Below are 16,306 nucleotides of genomic sequence, written 5' to 3'. Positions count from 1 at the left end.
GGAGGGGTAAATCCGTGGACAGAAAGGGGTCGTAGAACACTGAAGGCTTGGAAGGAAAACGCTGGATCTCTACTGGCTCGTGGCTGTCGATAATCTGGCAAGGAGGCAGAGACTGAGGGGTGTTTAAGTAGGGCAAGGCCCAGGTGGAACAGATAAGTAATCAGGCATGGCAGGTGAGCAGAATGAGTGCTAAACACAGCATGGACAGGACATGAATCATAACACTTTGCTGTTGTTTCTCCTGTATTCACTGTTGCGTCCTGGAAACCAGAACTACTTCTAAGCTGCACAGAGCATGCTATCCATGAAGAAAGGAAGCAAAACGAAGAGAAAGTGAAGTGCAAGTGTAATACGTTTGCATCATAGGTTTTTGTATGAACCCTGTTCAACATGTTCGAAGCTATTATCGACCCCTCTCCATCCTGCTGGGCTGTAACGAGTCTTCCTTCCTGCTTTCTTTGTTGTTAAGGTCCTTATCGGTGCCGGTCTGTCAGTGACTGACAGCTATGTTGATGCGATGCTGCTGATAATCCGATGCAAGGTGGAACAGCTTCGCAAACAAGGCGGTGGTGCCACACTGATTGCAACATTTGATTGGCCACACTAAGAGGAAACACCGTGTTGTGCATTAACCAGTGTGGAAGGAACGCTTCTCTGCTAAACTGGAACGAATCGCAATTACTGCGCTCACACTGTCAGACGGCCTTTAAAAAGAACCAGCATGATTTTTAAGACGTTCCCTTAATTGGTACCTAAATGTCATTTTTTCTTTTTTTTCTAATGCTTGTATGGTTGCTGGGGCTGCAGGCTGAGATAACACATCGCTGCTTTATTTGGAAATGAGCTGCAGCTCAGCAGGTTTCCTCCGGGCTCGTAGCAGGTTTAAATAATCACCAACACACTGCTTGCGCTGCCCTATTTGGGATATAAAGCCGTCACAAAGCAAGCCTTTGATGAACTTGGAAGCTAAGCGGCTGCAGAGGAGATGCGTGAATAAAATGTAAGCCCGTTGTTTGAGATTTGTAATCTGCATCTGGCTTGTTTAAAGAGGATCATTGAATAAAAAAAAACATTGGAGTTTATGGTGGCATTGATAATGGGATTAAGGCTGCACAGTCCATTTTATGTGTGAAGACTCAATCTGCACACACACACACTTAAAGGTCGCGGCACCAGGATGGGATCGATTGTTTTTCCAGTGGAATAATTTACCTTTGCGGACCTCTGAGCCCTCCTCTACATCTTCTTCCCTCTGTCCCTGCTCTGCTGGAGGAGGGGGGGACAAAGAGCTGCTTGTTTTTGATGCCGTGACCTACTTCAAACCAGAAAAGACAGAACTGATCAAGAGGCTGGAAAATTTACCATCTATCCATCTGTTTTATCCTGCCTACCATCTGTGGTTTGGCTGTTGCCCGCACTGCGAAGCAACGAAGAAACTTGCATCGTTTTCACGCTTGAGACGATAATTCATAAAAAAAAAAAAATCTTAACTTAAGATCTACTTACGGTCCTTTTCTGGAGCTCCTCACAGTCTCTGTCAATGGATTTCAGTTCAGATCTTATTAACATCGCCTTCATAAAATTTACTTCACTTGGAAACTTTGAGTTGACTTTTGCAGATTAATTCCACTTGATAGGCACTGGTTGAAAAGCTTTTACAAATAGCAACATTTTACCAAGATAGATTTGTTGCTGTTGAGCCTCTTTCATCAGGTAACAACTATCGGCTTCACCGCAGGAAAAAAACTGAGCGTTTTTGCGTTCATCGTGAAGCTGAAGATCTGAAACAAACGGATTAAAGTTCAGTTTCAGCACTTGTATGAGAAACTAGTTTTGCACAGACGAGCTTCTGCTTTTACTGGATGACTTTACTGTATGCAGGTCTTTTCTGTGTTTTATTTACCTGCCACCTTAAAGTTACATTGAGGCCAATATCAGTGCAAATTGAGCTTATATGTGCAGTCCAACGAATTACACACGAGCACCTTTTATCATAGTTTTTATTGTCTTTTGGATTTAGATGTAGTGAAGCTTTTTTCTGTTACAGAAACTCAAAGCCTGTAAATGTGCCTAAATCGTCTTTTAGCCTTATTAGGGGTTGAGAGCTCTCCCCCCCCCCTCCTTTGGTTCAAATACCCGTCTTATTTTATGCTCACTTTAAAAATACATTATTCCACCCAGAATATATTTATGGCGTCCACAAAAGCAAAATAATTTACTTTAATGTTTAAAAATGTACCTACAGCTTTCAGGCCAAAGCAAAACAGAAAAAAACAAACTGATCAGAAAAAAGCATGAAATCAGAGAAGCCACATCGACCACAACGTGATCATTTCAGTGATAATTCAGTGATGCGAGAACGTAATGGTCTGGACAGTGAACCTGATGTCAGCTAGTGCTGTCACACTTTGGCCAAAGTAGTAAAATAGTTTCTGGGACAAGAAAACCATAAGAACTTGGTTTTACATCTCATATAAATGTGAGGCAGAATCTCTTCAGAAGATATTCATTATGTGAAAGATTCTTAACCCTCTCTGTGGTCTTTGGGTCAAATTGAGCCGAAGTTACATGGGCTTCTCAACCTCTCCTCGTCTCTCTCCCTCTCTCTCTCTCTCTCTCTCTCTCGTTTGAGGGCTTCACAAGGGTTAAAAGGATGAAAAAGCCGAGAGAGAAAAAAAAAACTCTATTGAAATGACATGTGAAGCATAAAAAACACTAAGAACAAGAACAAAAGCTGAGTCGCCATTGAAGTCGCTCTTTTCAGATGTGTTTCTGGCTTCCTGTGCAGCGGATCTGTTTCAAAGTCGCTCTTAGTTCATTCACAAAGTGCTGTATAACCAGATACCCTCCTACCTCTCCGACCTGCTGTAACACCTCACTACTTCCTGCTTTTTTGGTGCCAAACTCCTGTCTGCACCAGCCTGTAGCTGACCCCCACCCCCCAATCACCGTCAACATCAGGGGGTGTGGCAGGCTCTTGCATTTTTGTACCTTTAGTCTGCGATTTTAAAACCTATTAACCTGTTTACTTCTCTTGCATGATTTTTAAAGCTCCCAGATGGTAATAGATGGACAAGAGATTTGGACAGTGCCACAATAGCAACTTAAACAACATAATGGCGTGTCTAAACCCTACTCTGACACCCTGGAGGGTGTTAGTTGAAGTCAAGAATGCAACACTATTTGCTAAAGCGGATTCATCAGAAAACTGTTGCGATATTATTATTTTCTGTGGAAGTGAGCAGCGATGAGGTGTCAAACCTACAACCTCAGTCACTTCAGCTGGCACCAAGAAAGTTACCCATGGCAGTGTTGTTTTTTTAATAAGAAAGATAAAGAAGTGTTTTCCCAGAAATCTCACTCTGTTTCCTTTTTAAATACTCTTTTAGCCACTCATGCAGCAAAAGAAGCTCTCCGTCCAGCCTTCATTCGTTCTTTAGTATTATATGAACAGCTTTTTATTTACCAAAGTTTTTAAGATTGTAGCAGAATGTTTTCAGCCCATTATTTTATTTTTTCCTGAAAAAGAAAAATTAGAAAAAGAGGCCGGTTTCCTTGAATCTGAAATGCGCGTCTTAAACCTTTTCACCTTTTCTAATGTTCGTTTTATCAAACCTTGTTTACCGTGGAGTTCGGAGACGATGTTCAGCGGTCAGATTCAGCTTGTTGGTGAATTGCATCAGATCTTTTTTTTTAATTTAGTTCCCCATCTTGAGCATACATGGACAAAGGTAAGAGCGAAGAGAAGAATTTGTCTTCAAAGGGGCAGGGGGGAGGACAGGAAAAGGGCTCAGTCTTTTGTTTTTATCCCAACGAACAGAGATGCTGTTCATTGTTGAGAAAATAAATATTTAATCTGTTTCTTCATTGTACATTTTAATCGAGTTCTAGTGTGTAAACACAAACAGGAAATAGATGGTGTGAAAGCGCAACAAAACCAGCTGTTGTAATGTTTATTTCAGGCTGGTGGGGTGGGTTTTTACCGTTATCTTAACTGGTGTGGTCATCCATCACTCCACTGTAAGTCTTTTCATGCAGAGGTCAAGATCAGGTGGCGGAGTATTTATAGTTGGTCCAGATGCCACAGTCTGTCTCACATACGTGTCGGCGGTCATGTTGGGAGGCACCTGTGTTTCTTGCAGCATTATGAAGCACTCGTGCTTCAAATGAGCACAGGCCATCTAAAGAGGAAGTGCATCTGTGCCCAGCTTGTCTTAGTTTTCCTCTCCCCCCACCCCCACCCCTCTTCTGGTACGTGCACAGGAATCGTGCTCCTTCTGACACTCTGTCAGCTTGTCGCTAAAACGACAACAAAAAAAGCCACAGAAGCTTGAAGTTTCCGCTTGGCAAAATGGTAACAAATGTTTGTTTTCGACATGTCCTACCAACTTTTTCCTTTCCTGACGAACAAATTGGAAACAAAGTGTTTTCTGCACAACAGCTGGCGTTTTTTTTGCCGTCTTTTCCCGCCTCCCTTTCGTCTCTCGTCACAGCTATCGCGCCGGCCCCCCCGGCTGCTGCTGCTTCCCTGTTTCTCTCATATATGGAAGACGAGCCGCGGCACGTTAGGAATTCATATCAGCCAGCGCGCACCTTGCAACACATCAAACGCATCAGAGGGAAGAAATGAAAGGAATGGGAGTAGGGAGATTTGGAAAGGAGGTCAGGAAACACTGCTGTACACAGAGCATCTTGCAGCTAATATTTATCCTCTTAGTTCCACTTTGGTCTCGGCCCGTATATCAATAACTGTCTGTGTAGTTAAGAACCTCACGGATGAAGCCTTTTCTCTACACAGGTCCCTGAGATGAAAAAACTGGATGCTCACACAACTCAACATTACCCCCTGCTGGTCATAAAAATGACATATGTTTGATTGCACATATTCCTTGAAACTAATTGCCTCCGGAAGGACTAAAATAACAGAATTAGACGTGGTAAGAGGCAGCAGCATTAATTCACTCTGTGGAAAGCTGTGTTAGTGTGTCGTGCAGTGAGAGCAGAGTCCGACCAGCAGAGTTTCCTGTCAGGGATTTTCAGATTGATGTCCAGAACAGATCAGAACTATTCAGAGCACCATTAGTGCTCATCTGCTGCTTCGTCTAATTACATTTTATTCATATTTCATGTTGACTTTGACCACGAGATGCAGCGAACCAGGTGCCACTAATCTAACATCAGTCTTGCCTTTCACTTTTAACGCACTGCTCAGGACTCCTAATGGCTTCCTTTCTGTCATTTCCTGTCGTTTTCAGCCCTTTTCTTGCCACTTGAGTCATTCCTCTCTCTCTGGGTCCTATAATAAGCCCTGCGCGGAGCAGTTTTCTTGTAATTAAAATGCACACCATTCATCTGGGAGGAAGGGAGTCTCCTTAATCTGCAATAACCCACATTCGAGCCTCGGAGGATTCGGTGTGTACGCGGCACGCACGCACACCCTTCCTAGATTCAGTCGCTAACTATCTCTGTCGTCGCTCCCACTTCCTTTCCTCGTTGTTTGAGCCCAGATGTGCTTTGGCTTGTCCGATTTAGAGTAGCGGACACAAAAACCTAGCTGCGGGCTGTCTTTTTTTTCTGTTTATTAGCTGTAAATGAGGAGCTGTAACCTGTTTTACCCCAGGCGAGAGAGAAACTGACTCACGTAGAAGGCTTTTTTTTTTTTTTGAGTTATCGGAGTCTTTCGTAAAAAATACACAAAGTAGTTCTCGTATCTCATGTGTTCCTCGTATCATCGCAGTTCCATCTTTGGTCTCCAAGGAACAAGTCTGTGCCTTGCACTCGAGTCTGCATGTCATTAAACGTTTGCTTGGCAGAAGACGCTAACACACCTTTGTACATTTGCCAAGTTTGTGGATGGGTCAAAGCATGTTCATCGAACAAAAACGGTCCAACACTCAAACTTTTAGAGCATAATATCAATTTGTTCTTAATCATCTTTGTCAGGAGTAATACGTTTTGTCGTACAATCAGCTTCCCTAACTGTGATGCAAAACGTCTTAGTTATTTTAGAAACTGCCTCCACACCAACCTGTGCCTGACAGGCTGTGTTTTATGTAGCCTAGAGGCTCATATTTGAGCAGTGACTGTGTTATAGTTTATTAGTGCATGCAGAATCCTTGTAACCAGGGTTAAATTTAGTTCAGCTCTGAACTAAGTTGATTAAAATCTCTCATGTAAACCATCTGGACTAACATCTGTGGACAGAGGTCCCCACCAGCCGCAGTAAAACTTTACTCTGACGTCACTAACAGATAACACTCAGCCCTGCTCACTGGAGTCACCGTTTATTTATGTCGTATTTTAGATACATTTGTAAAATGAAAAGCCCGAGCTTTCTTTAAAAGGACTCATATTGTCCGCTGCCTTTTGTCCCAGAGTGTTAGACTAAGATCATCTTATGTTGAGAAATTATTGATTTGTAGCTGTTTTGGTCAGACCTTGAAAATAACGTTACGTACCATAATCTCTGCGATATTGCGAGACGTCACGCTCAGAATCTGTGCCGTGTCTGTATCTATAAAGTCGTCTGAGTTATAGCCATTTTTGTGTATTTTAAAGGGAAAATGAAACGTGTTTTGAAGCTAACATGAATCAAAAGAAAGTCATAAAAGGTGCTTTTTTTCAGAGTCTCTCATTTAAAAAAAATTGACTCTAATTCAAAATAAAAAACCAAAGAACGAAAAAAAATTTACTAGGGTCTGTACACCATTTTTTGAGAATCAGTCTGAAGTGTGACGCTTCACATGCCAAACACGCCAACAAGGCAGTAAATAGCAAATGCGGATATAGTGCATTCCATTTACATCGGAACTCGGAACTGGGAAGTCGGAGTGACGTAATTTCCCACTTCACCGCCTTCCAGTTGTCCCGCTCGGTTAGAGTCGGAAACAAGATGGACGCCCGCAGCAAAGCCTTTATTTTTCTTGCAGTTTCTGAATGAAATCTAACTAAATGGATATACACTCCACTCATGGAACATGTTTTAATACTTGCTATATACACATTAAAAAGTACGAGTGATTAAATGTTAAAAACAACTTAAAGAACAAATATTAACAGTAAAAGTAGCAGAGTTTACTTATTAAAGTTGTGAGTAGCAGCCATCTTGAAATCCTGAGGGTAGTCGGAGTTGCTCCCACTTTCCGAGTAGGATGTCCCACTTGACGGGGCGTTCCCGTTGTAATTTATGACTAGGAACTCGGAAATTCCCATTTCCAGTACTACTGTAACGCACCAACATTGTGCGGGTGAAATGGTTCAGTGTGTTGTAATTAATTGTGTAAACCGACTCAAAACTACCACACCTGAGTCATTCTTCAGCTTCCTGAAGGACAAGAAAGTTTGATGGATGTAGTTAGTTTAGCTCCTGGTGAAAATTACAACCCAAAGTCTGGTGACTGACTGTGCAGTTAATGTTTTAAAGAGGATCATCTGAAATACAAACCTTCAATAGAAGAACCACCACCTGTTGGATTGGCACCCTCCATCGGACCGCACCCACTGTCGGGCTGGCACCGACCGCCAGCCTCTCTCAGTCTGGATGGTAAACTCCTTGAAGACTATGGGACATGGCTGTAAAGCTGTAGGATTCTTCTTGTGAAATGTGGGGCTCGAGTTCCCAACATCATCACTGCAGACCAAAAAACAAAACATTTTCAAACCAGCACTCTTGTTAACAAAAATTGCTTCTTCTTCTGCTTCCATTTTCACTGATAAACACTGAGACAGTAACTTCCTCAGTGACCTACAGCGGTCTGCCGCGGCTCCTTCTACATCACCAACCGAGGAGGTAACACCACCCACCCAATCACCCCACTTCAGAATTTAGACACAAAAACTCTAAAATTAAGTCAGTAATGGTTTTTTTTTAAATCAGGGAAATGGACCACTAGAGTGAAAACTCATTATTTTGATATTTTATTTCATTTCCCCCTTTAGATAAATTAGCCGTGGTGACCACCTTGAATTTGGTTGTCTCCAAAAGTTGATCAGTTGTAGATGTTCATTCAGTGATCCCTTCCTGAAAGTTTCATTAAATTTTGCTCTGTGAGGCATTTTAGTAACAAACATACAAGCACTGACCTCCCCCCTTTCTGCAGTGAGCAAGAAAGATGTCATTTCTTTTGTAATGTGCTCGATGTCACTATTGTTTAAAAAAAACGCTTTTATTTCGTATATTACAGTTTAGATTTTTTTGTTTTGTTTTCACAAGGCTTACGGAAATTTTTTAAACGAGAAGTGTTAACCTCAGAAGTTTTAACACAGGAAGACCTGTTCAGATAAATTCCCCCTCCCCTTCTAGCTTTGCAGAAGTCGAGCTTATTAAACATTAGGTCCTGTCCGCGAGGATGACACCCTGTCTATTTTTAACGCTTGACTTAAGAGTTTCCTTTTTGATCAATCCTATAGTTAGGGTTGGCTTAGGTGTACTAAGCTATCCCTCAGTTCTGCTGCAGGACAAACGGACCACATGTCCTCCCTCTACTCTCCGTTTGTATTTATAATTGTTCTTATCATATATATGTTCCTTTGTTTTTCTTCCCGTAGAAGCTACACCTGGACCAGTCATTCTGTTTGTCTGTGACTCCCTCCTGAGCCTGGTTCTGGTTCTGCTGGAGGTTTCTTCATGTTAAATGAGAGTTGTTCCTTTCTGTCGTCGCCAGTTTGCTGCTCAGGATGGGAGACTGCGACAAAGTGAATTTTTGACACAATTCGCTGGCTTAGATGGATAACTTCTGCTCATTGGCATTTTATAATGTACGTGAATGATTTCATACAGTGACTCTGACTCGGCTGTTGGATTGAATTTTCTTTGACTGGTATATTTCCTTCGACTTCATGCTTGGTGTGTGCTGTAAAGACAGACAGTTGTGCTCACTTTGACATGTGTTTTTATTTTTTTTTTACTTCTGACAAAGAGGTTATGTTTTTTATAGTGTTGTTTGGTTTGTCTGTTTGCAAGATTACACTAACGAATAGATTTTAACTTTCAGGAAATATTAGGGTTGTCACAATAAACAATTGATTACATTTCGATGGTGATCCGGATCAAACTATTTCTTAATGGCGGAGGTTTGCACTTTCCGAGGAATCCGAGTTTGTTTCTACCCACCACTCGGTTGGAGATGAGCACACAGAGGGGTGGCTGCAGCCGCATAAACAGAGCGCTGTGCCGCGTTCACGATGAAACTATGGAATGCAACCGGGCCTCTGGGTCCAGAAAGGAGTCTTTGCTGTGAAACCCAGTCACCTGGCATGTTAGCCATGATAATTATGCTAATGCTAAGGTGGTCCAAGTGAATCTGGCTCACCCTCTGCCGTGTCTCCTGCCTGTCTGGGAAATGTGGTGGTCCAGGTTACCGCAGCACACATTGTACTCTGGGATACCCAGTGTTCGTTTTCAAGTTAGAAACTTGTCAGGCAAAAGAAACGTAATCGTAATGCTACAAAACGCAGTGAGGGGTAAATACAAATTGAGCACATGAAGCATTAATATAGTGTGAGTCAGGAGGAAGTTAAACAGAGCCTGTGCTAACAGCGTAAAGGAGGGGCTGATTATAGCTCGTTTACACCACTGCCGTACAACTCCCTTAGTTGGGCATGCCTGTGTTGATAAGAGCTCTGCTCTCCGCCGTCTTCATTTCGCCGGATTTTGAATCCTTCCTTCGCTGTAACGTGCTCAGACGACAGAAGCTGGACACCTTCAGACTGTTTTGAGTAGTTCATCATTTCTGTAAGTAGTATCTCTTACTTGAACTTTCAGACAGTGAGGTTAGAGCTGGCGTAGCAGTGGAGGGATCCCCCTGACGCCCTGCCATTTATTTTAACCCCTCTCTCCCCTCTCTGCTGTGACCCTCCCCTCTGCTCCCACCCGTTCTTCCCTTGTGCTGATGGTAGAGTTAAGAGAGGCAGTTCCTGCCTGCCATAATGTGTGTTTAGGTTGTCCTCTTCCTCCATTGCTGCTTCTTTCTCTCTGTTATTGCCTCTTCACCTCCTGGGGTGGACAGATTTGTCCTTTTCTAAGGTGTGTCTCTTCTTCGTGTTCATTTTATACTATGAGTTTGTAACTCCTGATCCAGTGGTTTTATTTTAGGACAGTGCTTCGGGGTGGTATTTGCTGCTGATTACACCTTGGCAGAATGTCTCATTGAGATTTACGCATGATTTGAATAGTTTCTCTATAGCTTCTTAGCAAGACTCAAGCAACACTATTTACTTCCTGTTTTTAACTATTTTGGTAAATTGTAAATTAAATTGATTTGTATCTTATCATGGCAATGTCTGTGTCTTTAGTTGTCTGCACTGTCCTTTATCAGTGACATTTGTTTTTGGCTACTTTATTAGTTTAAAGGATCTTTTTTTATTGATCCAGTTTGGTATTTAGTGCATTTTTTAAAAGTTGTAACATTCTGCAAGAGAAGCTAATCCCTGCTCTGTCTTGTCAGTGTGCTAAAATAGGTTTTCAGTAACACAGTCTCCGTGTACTTTATTAAATCCCCTATAATGTTATATGACCTTCTACCTGCTTGTTAGAACTTGTAAATTAGTAGTTGTTTCTTTGCCCTGTAGCCTGTGTTCGTCTCAGAATACCAAACCTTTTTCAGAACAGGGCAGTATGTAGGTGGAAGTTATTATGGCCGCGTATTTGACAATACCTTTTTTTTTTATTTAAAGCATGTTAAAACTGCTGTTAGGGAAGTGTCAATGAGTAACCAAAGGAGTGGCTGTGACTGCATGATTCAACTTTTACAACTTTGGATCCTCTGATGTCAGCATACTTATTGCCTTATGGAAAACACAGAGCTCCATCGCGGATTTTCTGAAACTATGCTCAGGGGGGTTGAAGATTGACAAATAAAACCCCAAACCCCATTCAGTTTGGTGCTTTATTTGAAACTGTAAGAGTGTTGACATAAATATAAGCCCTTCTAGTTTTCTCTTTTTATGTTAAGAAAATACTTTTTTCTTTTATTTCGAATTTCAGAGCATCCAAAGACACTCGACTCCACAGTTTGTAAAATCCTTTTGTCATAAAACCAAAAAAAAACTTGCTCCATGTTGTGTTTTGTCTTGTTTTTTTTCCACAGATGCTTTATTGGCGGACCTTGAGTCCACAACATCCCACATTTCCAAGCGCCCACTTTTCCTTTCTGGTGAGACCGCTTATTCCTTTCCTGTTGAAAGTCAGAACCAACAAGACATCTGCTCTCCATCTCAAGTCCCACCGGAGAATCCTCTAAATGGAATAGGTGAAACAGAGGTAACTGCGTGCACACCTGGAAGATTGAATGTGGATTGTTCAGGACGAAGACTTCCTCGTGAGGTGAATTATTTGTTGTGACTTTCGTTTCCCTCTTCAGTCCATCAGCTCAGCCCAGAAAAGCCCATGGTCTAAAGAAAGCAGCAGTCCAATCCTTCGTGCTGGTGAAGAGGACCACGTATACAGGTTAGAATGGCCTGTTAGGTGAATAAGAAAAGCTATGGAAAACTTACCAGAATAGGTTTCATTTTAAAAGAATCTAACCAGAGTTGTACATACAAATATAAATTCTCACTAGGTTGCACTTTTTTAACAATGCATAAGGATGGAAACTTGTAGTAATATGGATTTAAAACAATGAGTAAGCTGTAAATAACATTCCCTTTCTCTGAACACGGTGCAGTTTCCCTAATAAGCAGAAGAATAGCGAGTCGTCATCAGCTGCTGCCATGAACTCATCGTTGGGCAGCAACCTGTCTGAGCTGGACCGCCTGCTCCTGGAGCTCAACACCGTTCAGCAGAGCACCCCCACCTTACTCACAGAAGGTACTTTACAATTCTCATGATGTATTCTCATGTTTCCCTAAAGAGATGTGGATGTCACTGCATAATTATAGCACCTGTGTTTTTGTGGTATTAGATGATGATCTCTTTGGCTTCACTGTCTGCTCTGTTGAGTTTACTGTCGTACCTGCGGTCTGACAAAAAGCATAAATTTATCTTTTGAAATATTATTTTGAAGACGTAGCTCCACCACTGCCTTCAAGTGGCACAATCCATCATATTCAAGAAAATGGAGTCTCCACTTCAGGTAAAGCCACTCCACCCACTCTGGAGAAGCCCAAGCGCATCGCAGCAGCTCGAGGGATAGAGGATGTACGGCCAAGTGTGGAGAGTCTTCTAGATGAGCTGGAAAGCTCCGTGCCAACGCCCTCACCCATGTAAGAGAGACCAATTCTTTCAAAGCAGCATAAGAATTGTACACAAATGAACAGAAAATGACTGCTCACATGTTGTTTTAACTTTAAAAGTGAAATAATTTGTGTTTTTCTTCTTTAGTCCCACAGCTTTAGTGGTGTCAGATGTGCACGGCGATACACAAGAGGAAACACTGCCACAGCAACAAGCCAGGATGTCTGCCTCCTCTGCTACACGAGAGCTAGATGAGCTCATGGCCTCCCTGTCTGACTTCAAAGTCCAAAGCAATGTGAGTGTGGTTTGAAAGGGGGGGGGGAACTCAAGCTGTTTGAGATTTTTGCAATTCATGGCAGGTAGGCATTTTGTCCTTGTGTGAAAGTTGCTGCATTCATGGCTGATACAGCTCCTAAATTATTTATACAAATAAAATAAATCATTCTTTTGTCTTTTCCATGAATGGTTTTCGAACATTTACCACTTATTCACACATGAAAGGCCTCACAGATTCTGATATTATTTTTTACGCCTCAAGTAAAGCAGTGACAGAGCCAAAATAGTTGATATATAGTATATAAGGGTAAGCCATCGTTGCAGCTTTAGGGTCTGATGTAGTGATGACAGACGGCAGGATTTAGAATGGCAAATGTCCGACACATTTTATGTGTGGTGCCGCACGTCCAAGCCGCTGAGTTATAAACCATGGGAGGCATGGAGCCAGCTCGATTGGTGTGTTTCTGAACAACTAGGGGCAGCTTAAAGAGGTTTCTTCTTTGCAGCCATGTTGCAGAACTGTTTTGTGAAAAGGCCTACTTATAATCATTCATTTCTGCTGTGTTTTAGAGACATAACTATGGTGTCTAGGACTTGATTTGTCTTATTGCATTTTTTGAAATACTTATCTTTTATAAAAGCATTGGATTTTGTTTGGACTTTTAAAAAAAAAGTTAAATTGAGCAAGATTTGAGATTTCAGGTTTTTGGTTTCTGGATGCCTGAGACATCTGTTAGGACTAAGAGTTGAACAAAAGTAAAAAGTTAATGCTATCCATTCTAATTTCTATTTTGATGTATTATTTTTATATTTTCTTTGCATGTGAGATTCTTCACTGTCCATTCTCTTCATTATCAGTTCATTCTCTGTTTTCTTGGTCTTGTTTCTTTTTCTCTATCATTGTGTGTGTCTTGTCTGTGGATGTACATTGCCTTCATTACAACATTGCACCTGACTCAGTCTGGCTCTCAGCAGTCTGTGAATCAGGACTCTGGGGAGCCTCCATTGGTCGCAATTGTTCAAGCTGTAACTCCCCATATTGACTCAGAGGACACTCCTTTACCCTCAGATTACACTGCCCTTTCCTGTACGCCTCTTTCATTGGAACTCCACATCGATGAAGATGGGTGTTCAGTTCCCGCATCTTCATATGGTTCATCGGTGACAACTGCATCATCTAAGAGCTTTCAGTACTCCCATGTTCAACAGAGAAATGATGGTGGCACTGTAACATCTGAGGTGTCACGTTTAGAGAGCTTCAGTACTTCAAAACCTTTCGGTCAAACTGAAGTCAGCAGCCCTACACATACGTTAGGAACTAAAGTGTCTACTAGTACAGGTGTATCTGCCAGGAGTTCCAGTCCAGTTGCTGCCAAGAGTCCACTTACTGTGTCCAAAATCGCCAGTCCCATTCTTAGAGACAAAAGTCGTCCTGTTGATGTTAAATCTAAAAGCCCAGTCCCTAAAAGTTTTAGTCCTGTTCATATCGGTCACAGTCCACTGGCAGTTACGAATAGTTACAGTCCCTTGACAGTATCCACTGCTGCCGAAGCTGCTCCGAAGAGAGCCAGTCCAGTCACAGTTCCTAGGCTTTCAAGTCCAGTTCCAAAAAGCGTGAGTCCTGTGCCAGTCCCTGCTATCTCAAGTCCCTTAGCTATCCCAAAGAGTGCCAGTCCTGACTTGTTTAGCAAGAGTGCTAGTCCACTGACAATTCCAAGACTTTCCAGTCCAGTTCCAAGAACTGCTAGTCCCCTAACTGTTCCTAATATCTTCAGTTCTTCAACCTTCCCCAAAAGCTGTGGTTCTGAAATAATCCCAAGAAGTTCTTCCCCTGTAACGCTACCAAGGCTTTCAAGTCCAGTAATGGTTCCAAAGATTGAGAGTTTGGTTGCTAAGAGTTCTCCTCAAGTCACCAGAAAGACATTTGCTGCTTCAGGCACCAGTAGTCCCAGAGCTTCTCCAGTTTTATCTACTACTGTGCCATCAAACATCCCGAATGGCTCAGAAACTAAAGGAGGGAATCTTCTGGATTTAACATGGCCGTGCCGGGAGCCGTTACTGGATGATGCTTTAGACAGAATATTATCTCCTGACTCCAGTCGGTTGACTGAGAACCAGCCACCTGCTTCTATTATGCCCACTGATGAGGACAGATTCTGGGAGGAGGAAGATGGAATTTACCCTGATCTCAGCAGAGAGGGAACTCTGACGCCCATGACTGAGTTCAGCTGGATGGACGAGTGTTTCACCCCCTCCAGCTGTCCCGGGACACCAGACGTAGCGCTGGACCTGCCCATACAGCAGCCCTCTGCCGTCGAGCGACTGTCTGCTTCTGGTCAAGTAGGCAACCTAACTCCCCAAAATAAGCTGCTATCATGAAGCTTTAGAGGATTTAAGACCCCATTTGTGTTTGTTTTTTAATGTTTGGCCAAGTAGTCAAGGATACAAGTGTCCTCTGACTAAAATGACTTTGTCATACAAATACTCAAGTATTTTCTACTCTCAAGTCTGATGTAAGCTTATTTTGGGTGAGCAGTTTCCACATGCACTGAAGGAGTTGTGAAATGGTACAAACATGTTGAGATGAGGAGAGATTCCTCAATCTTTGTGGTGTGACGCATGTGGTGTCATATAGCAGTCACAGAATGGCTCGAGGGAGACGTTTCCCTGCAGAGAGCATTTGTGGGTGATGTTGAAAGCTTTGCTGAAAGGTTGTCAGCGCACGTCTGCACTTGCTCGCTTCATTGTTGTTGTGTTAGGAATGCTGTTTTTAATCACTGACTGTGCCAAATGCAATGAGATTTTTCTCTGCTTGTAATCTGTAATCCGTAATCACTGCTTAAAATGAGCACATAAATTCAAGAAACCTTCTAGAAACGTTGCGTCTTGATGTCTGGCCTTGTTTTGGCATGTGTTGACATTTGAGAGAGCAGTTTGTAATTAGTTTGTGTAGTTTTAACTTTAGCTGTCCGGCATGCCTTGCATCAGATTTGATGGCAAAGAATAAACCGAAACAGAAGGCTGTGATTTGTTTCAGCCATTAAAAGTCATTAAATATGAGAGTGCAAAGCATTTTGGCAGGCATAATACAAATCTAGTGCTTGAGTGTTTTGCCCTTTTAATGGCGTATCCAGAACTGGGCCCCATCCCGATTATAACACAAAATGGGATTTTCTACTAAATGGCATGATCCCAGCTTCCCACGCCTCCTTATCATCCGCTCTCCAGCTCAAGTCGGTTATCCGCCGCACCAAAGAGACCTCCAACATCCACCCGATGTACAGGGACGGACTGAGGCGAAAAATGGGACCAATCATTGTGAATAAAAGCAACTCGCAAGATCGGCTAATTGAGGAGCTACAGGGGAAGCTGGGGATTGGGCGAGTGGAGCGCAGCAGGCGGAAACAGCAGCCAGACGACTGGCTGACAGAGGGAGTCATTGTCATGTCGACCCCCCAGAGAACTCGGGAGGAAGGCATTCAGCCATCTGTAGGCAAGGTAGACGGATACTAGACGACTATATTGGAATTATCTTTAGCCAAGTTGGACAATAAATGTTTTGTTGATGTCCGTGAGGACCTGTATGCTTAATAGTTCAACACATTGCTTTAAATTAGTATTTTCAGAAGTCAGTTTTAGTTAATTCGTGTTCTTGTGCCGGTTTTATGCCATCTTTTCCTATTTTCTATTCTAACTGGGTTCTTGTTGCTTGTCTTGTCTGTTCGTCTTTCTTTTTGCCATTTTTCTCTTTCTTTCTGTCAGATCATCATCCCTCCCGAGTCACCGGCCCCACAAAGAAAAGTCCTCCCCCCTCAACAGTCTCCCCCAGCACCCAAAAAGCCCCCCCCAGTCAAGCAG

At 42.5% G+C, this 16,306-nt stretch overlaps 1 protein-coding gene across 3 annotated transcripts in view; it reads left to right on the top strand.

The window, feature by feature from the left end:
• Positions 1–16,306, top strand: part of pxna (paxillin a) — a 31,556-nt gene that overhangs the window by 6,886 nt on the left and 8,364 nt on the right. For 2 of the 3 annotated variants that reach the window (XM_017422846.3, XM_017422845.3), the window contains exons 2-6: positions 11,088–11,260; positions 11,361–11,446; positions 11,664–11,806; positions 12,003–12,201; positions 12,320–12,467. In XM_017422846.3, the coding sequence (XP_017278335.1) occupies positions 11,088–11,260; positions 11,361–11,446; positions 11,664–11,806; positions 12,003–12,201; positions 12,320–12,467 (749 nt within the window). Of the gene's footprint in view, positions 1–11,087; positions 11,261–11,360; positions 11,447–11,663; positions 11,807–12,002; positions 12,202–12,319; positions 12,468–13,408; positions 15,818–16,306 lie in introns of those variants that run through there. The other variant, XM_017422843.3, reaches the window with a different exon arrangement.

This window comes from Kryptolebias marmoratus, linkage group LG4 (genome assembly GCF_001649575.2).
Source record: "Kryptolebias marmoratus isolate JLee-2015 linkage group LG4, ASM164957v2, whole genome shotgun sequence".
Lineage (NCBI taxonomy): Eukaryota > Metazoa > Chordata > Actinopteri > Cyprinodontiformes > Rivulidae > Kryptolebias > Kryptolebias marmoratus.
The sequence above is the reverse complement of the archived record's forward strand: the minus strand, read 5'-3'. Positions and strand labels throughout refer to the sequence as shown.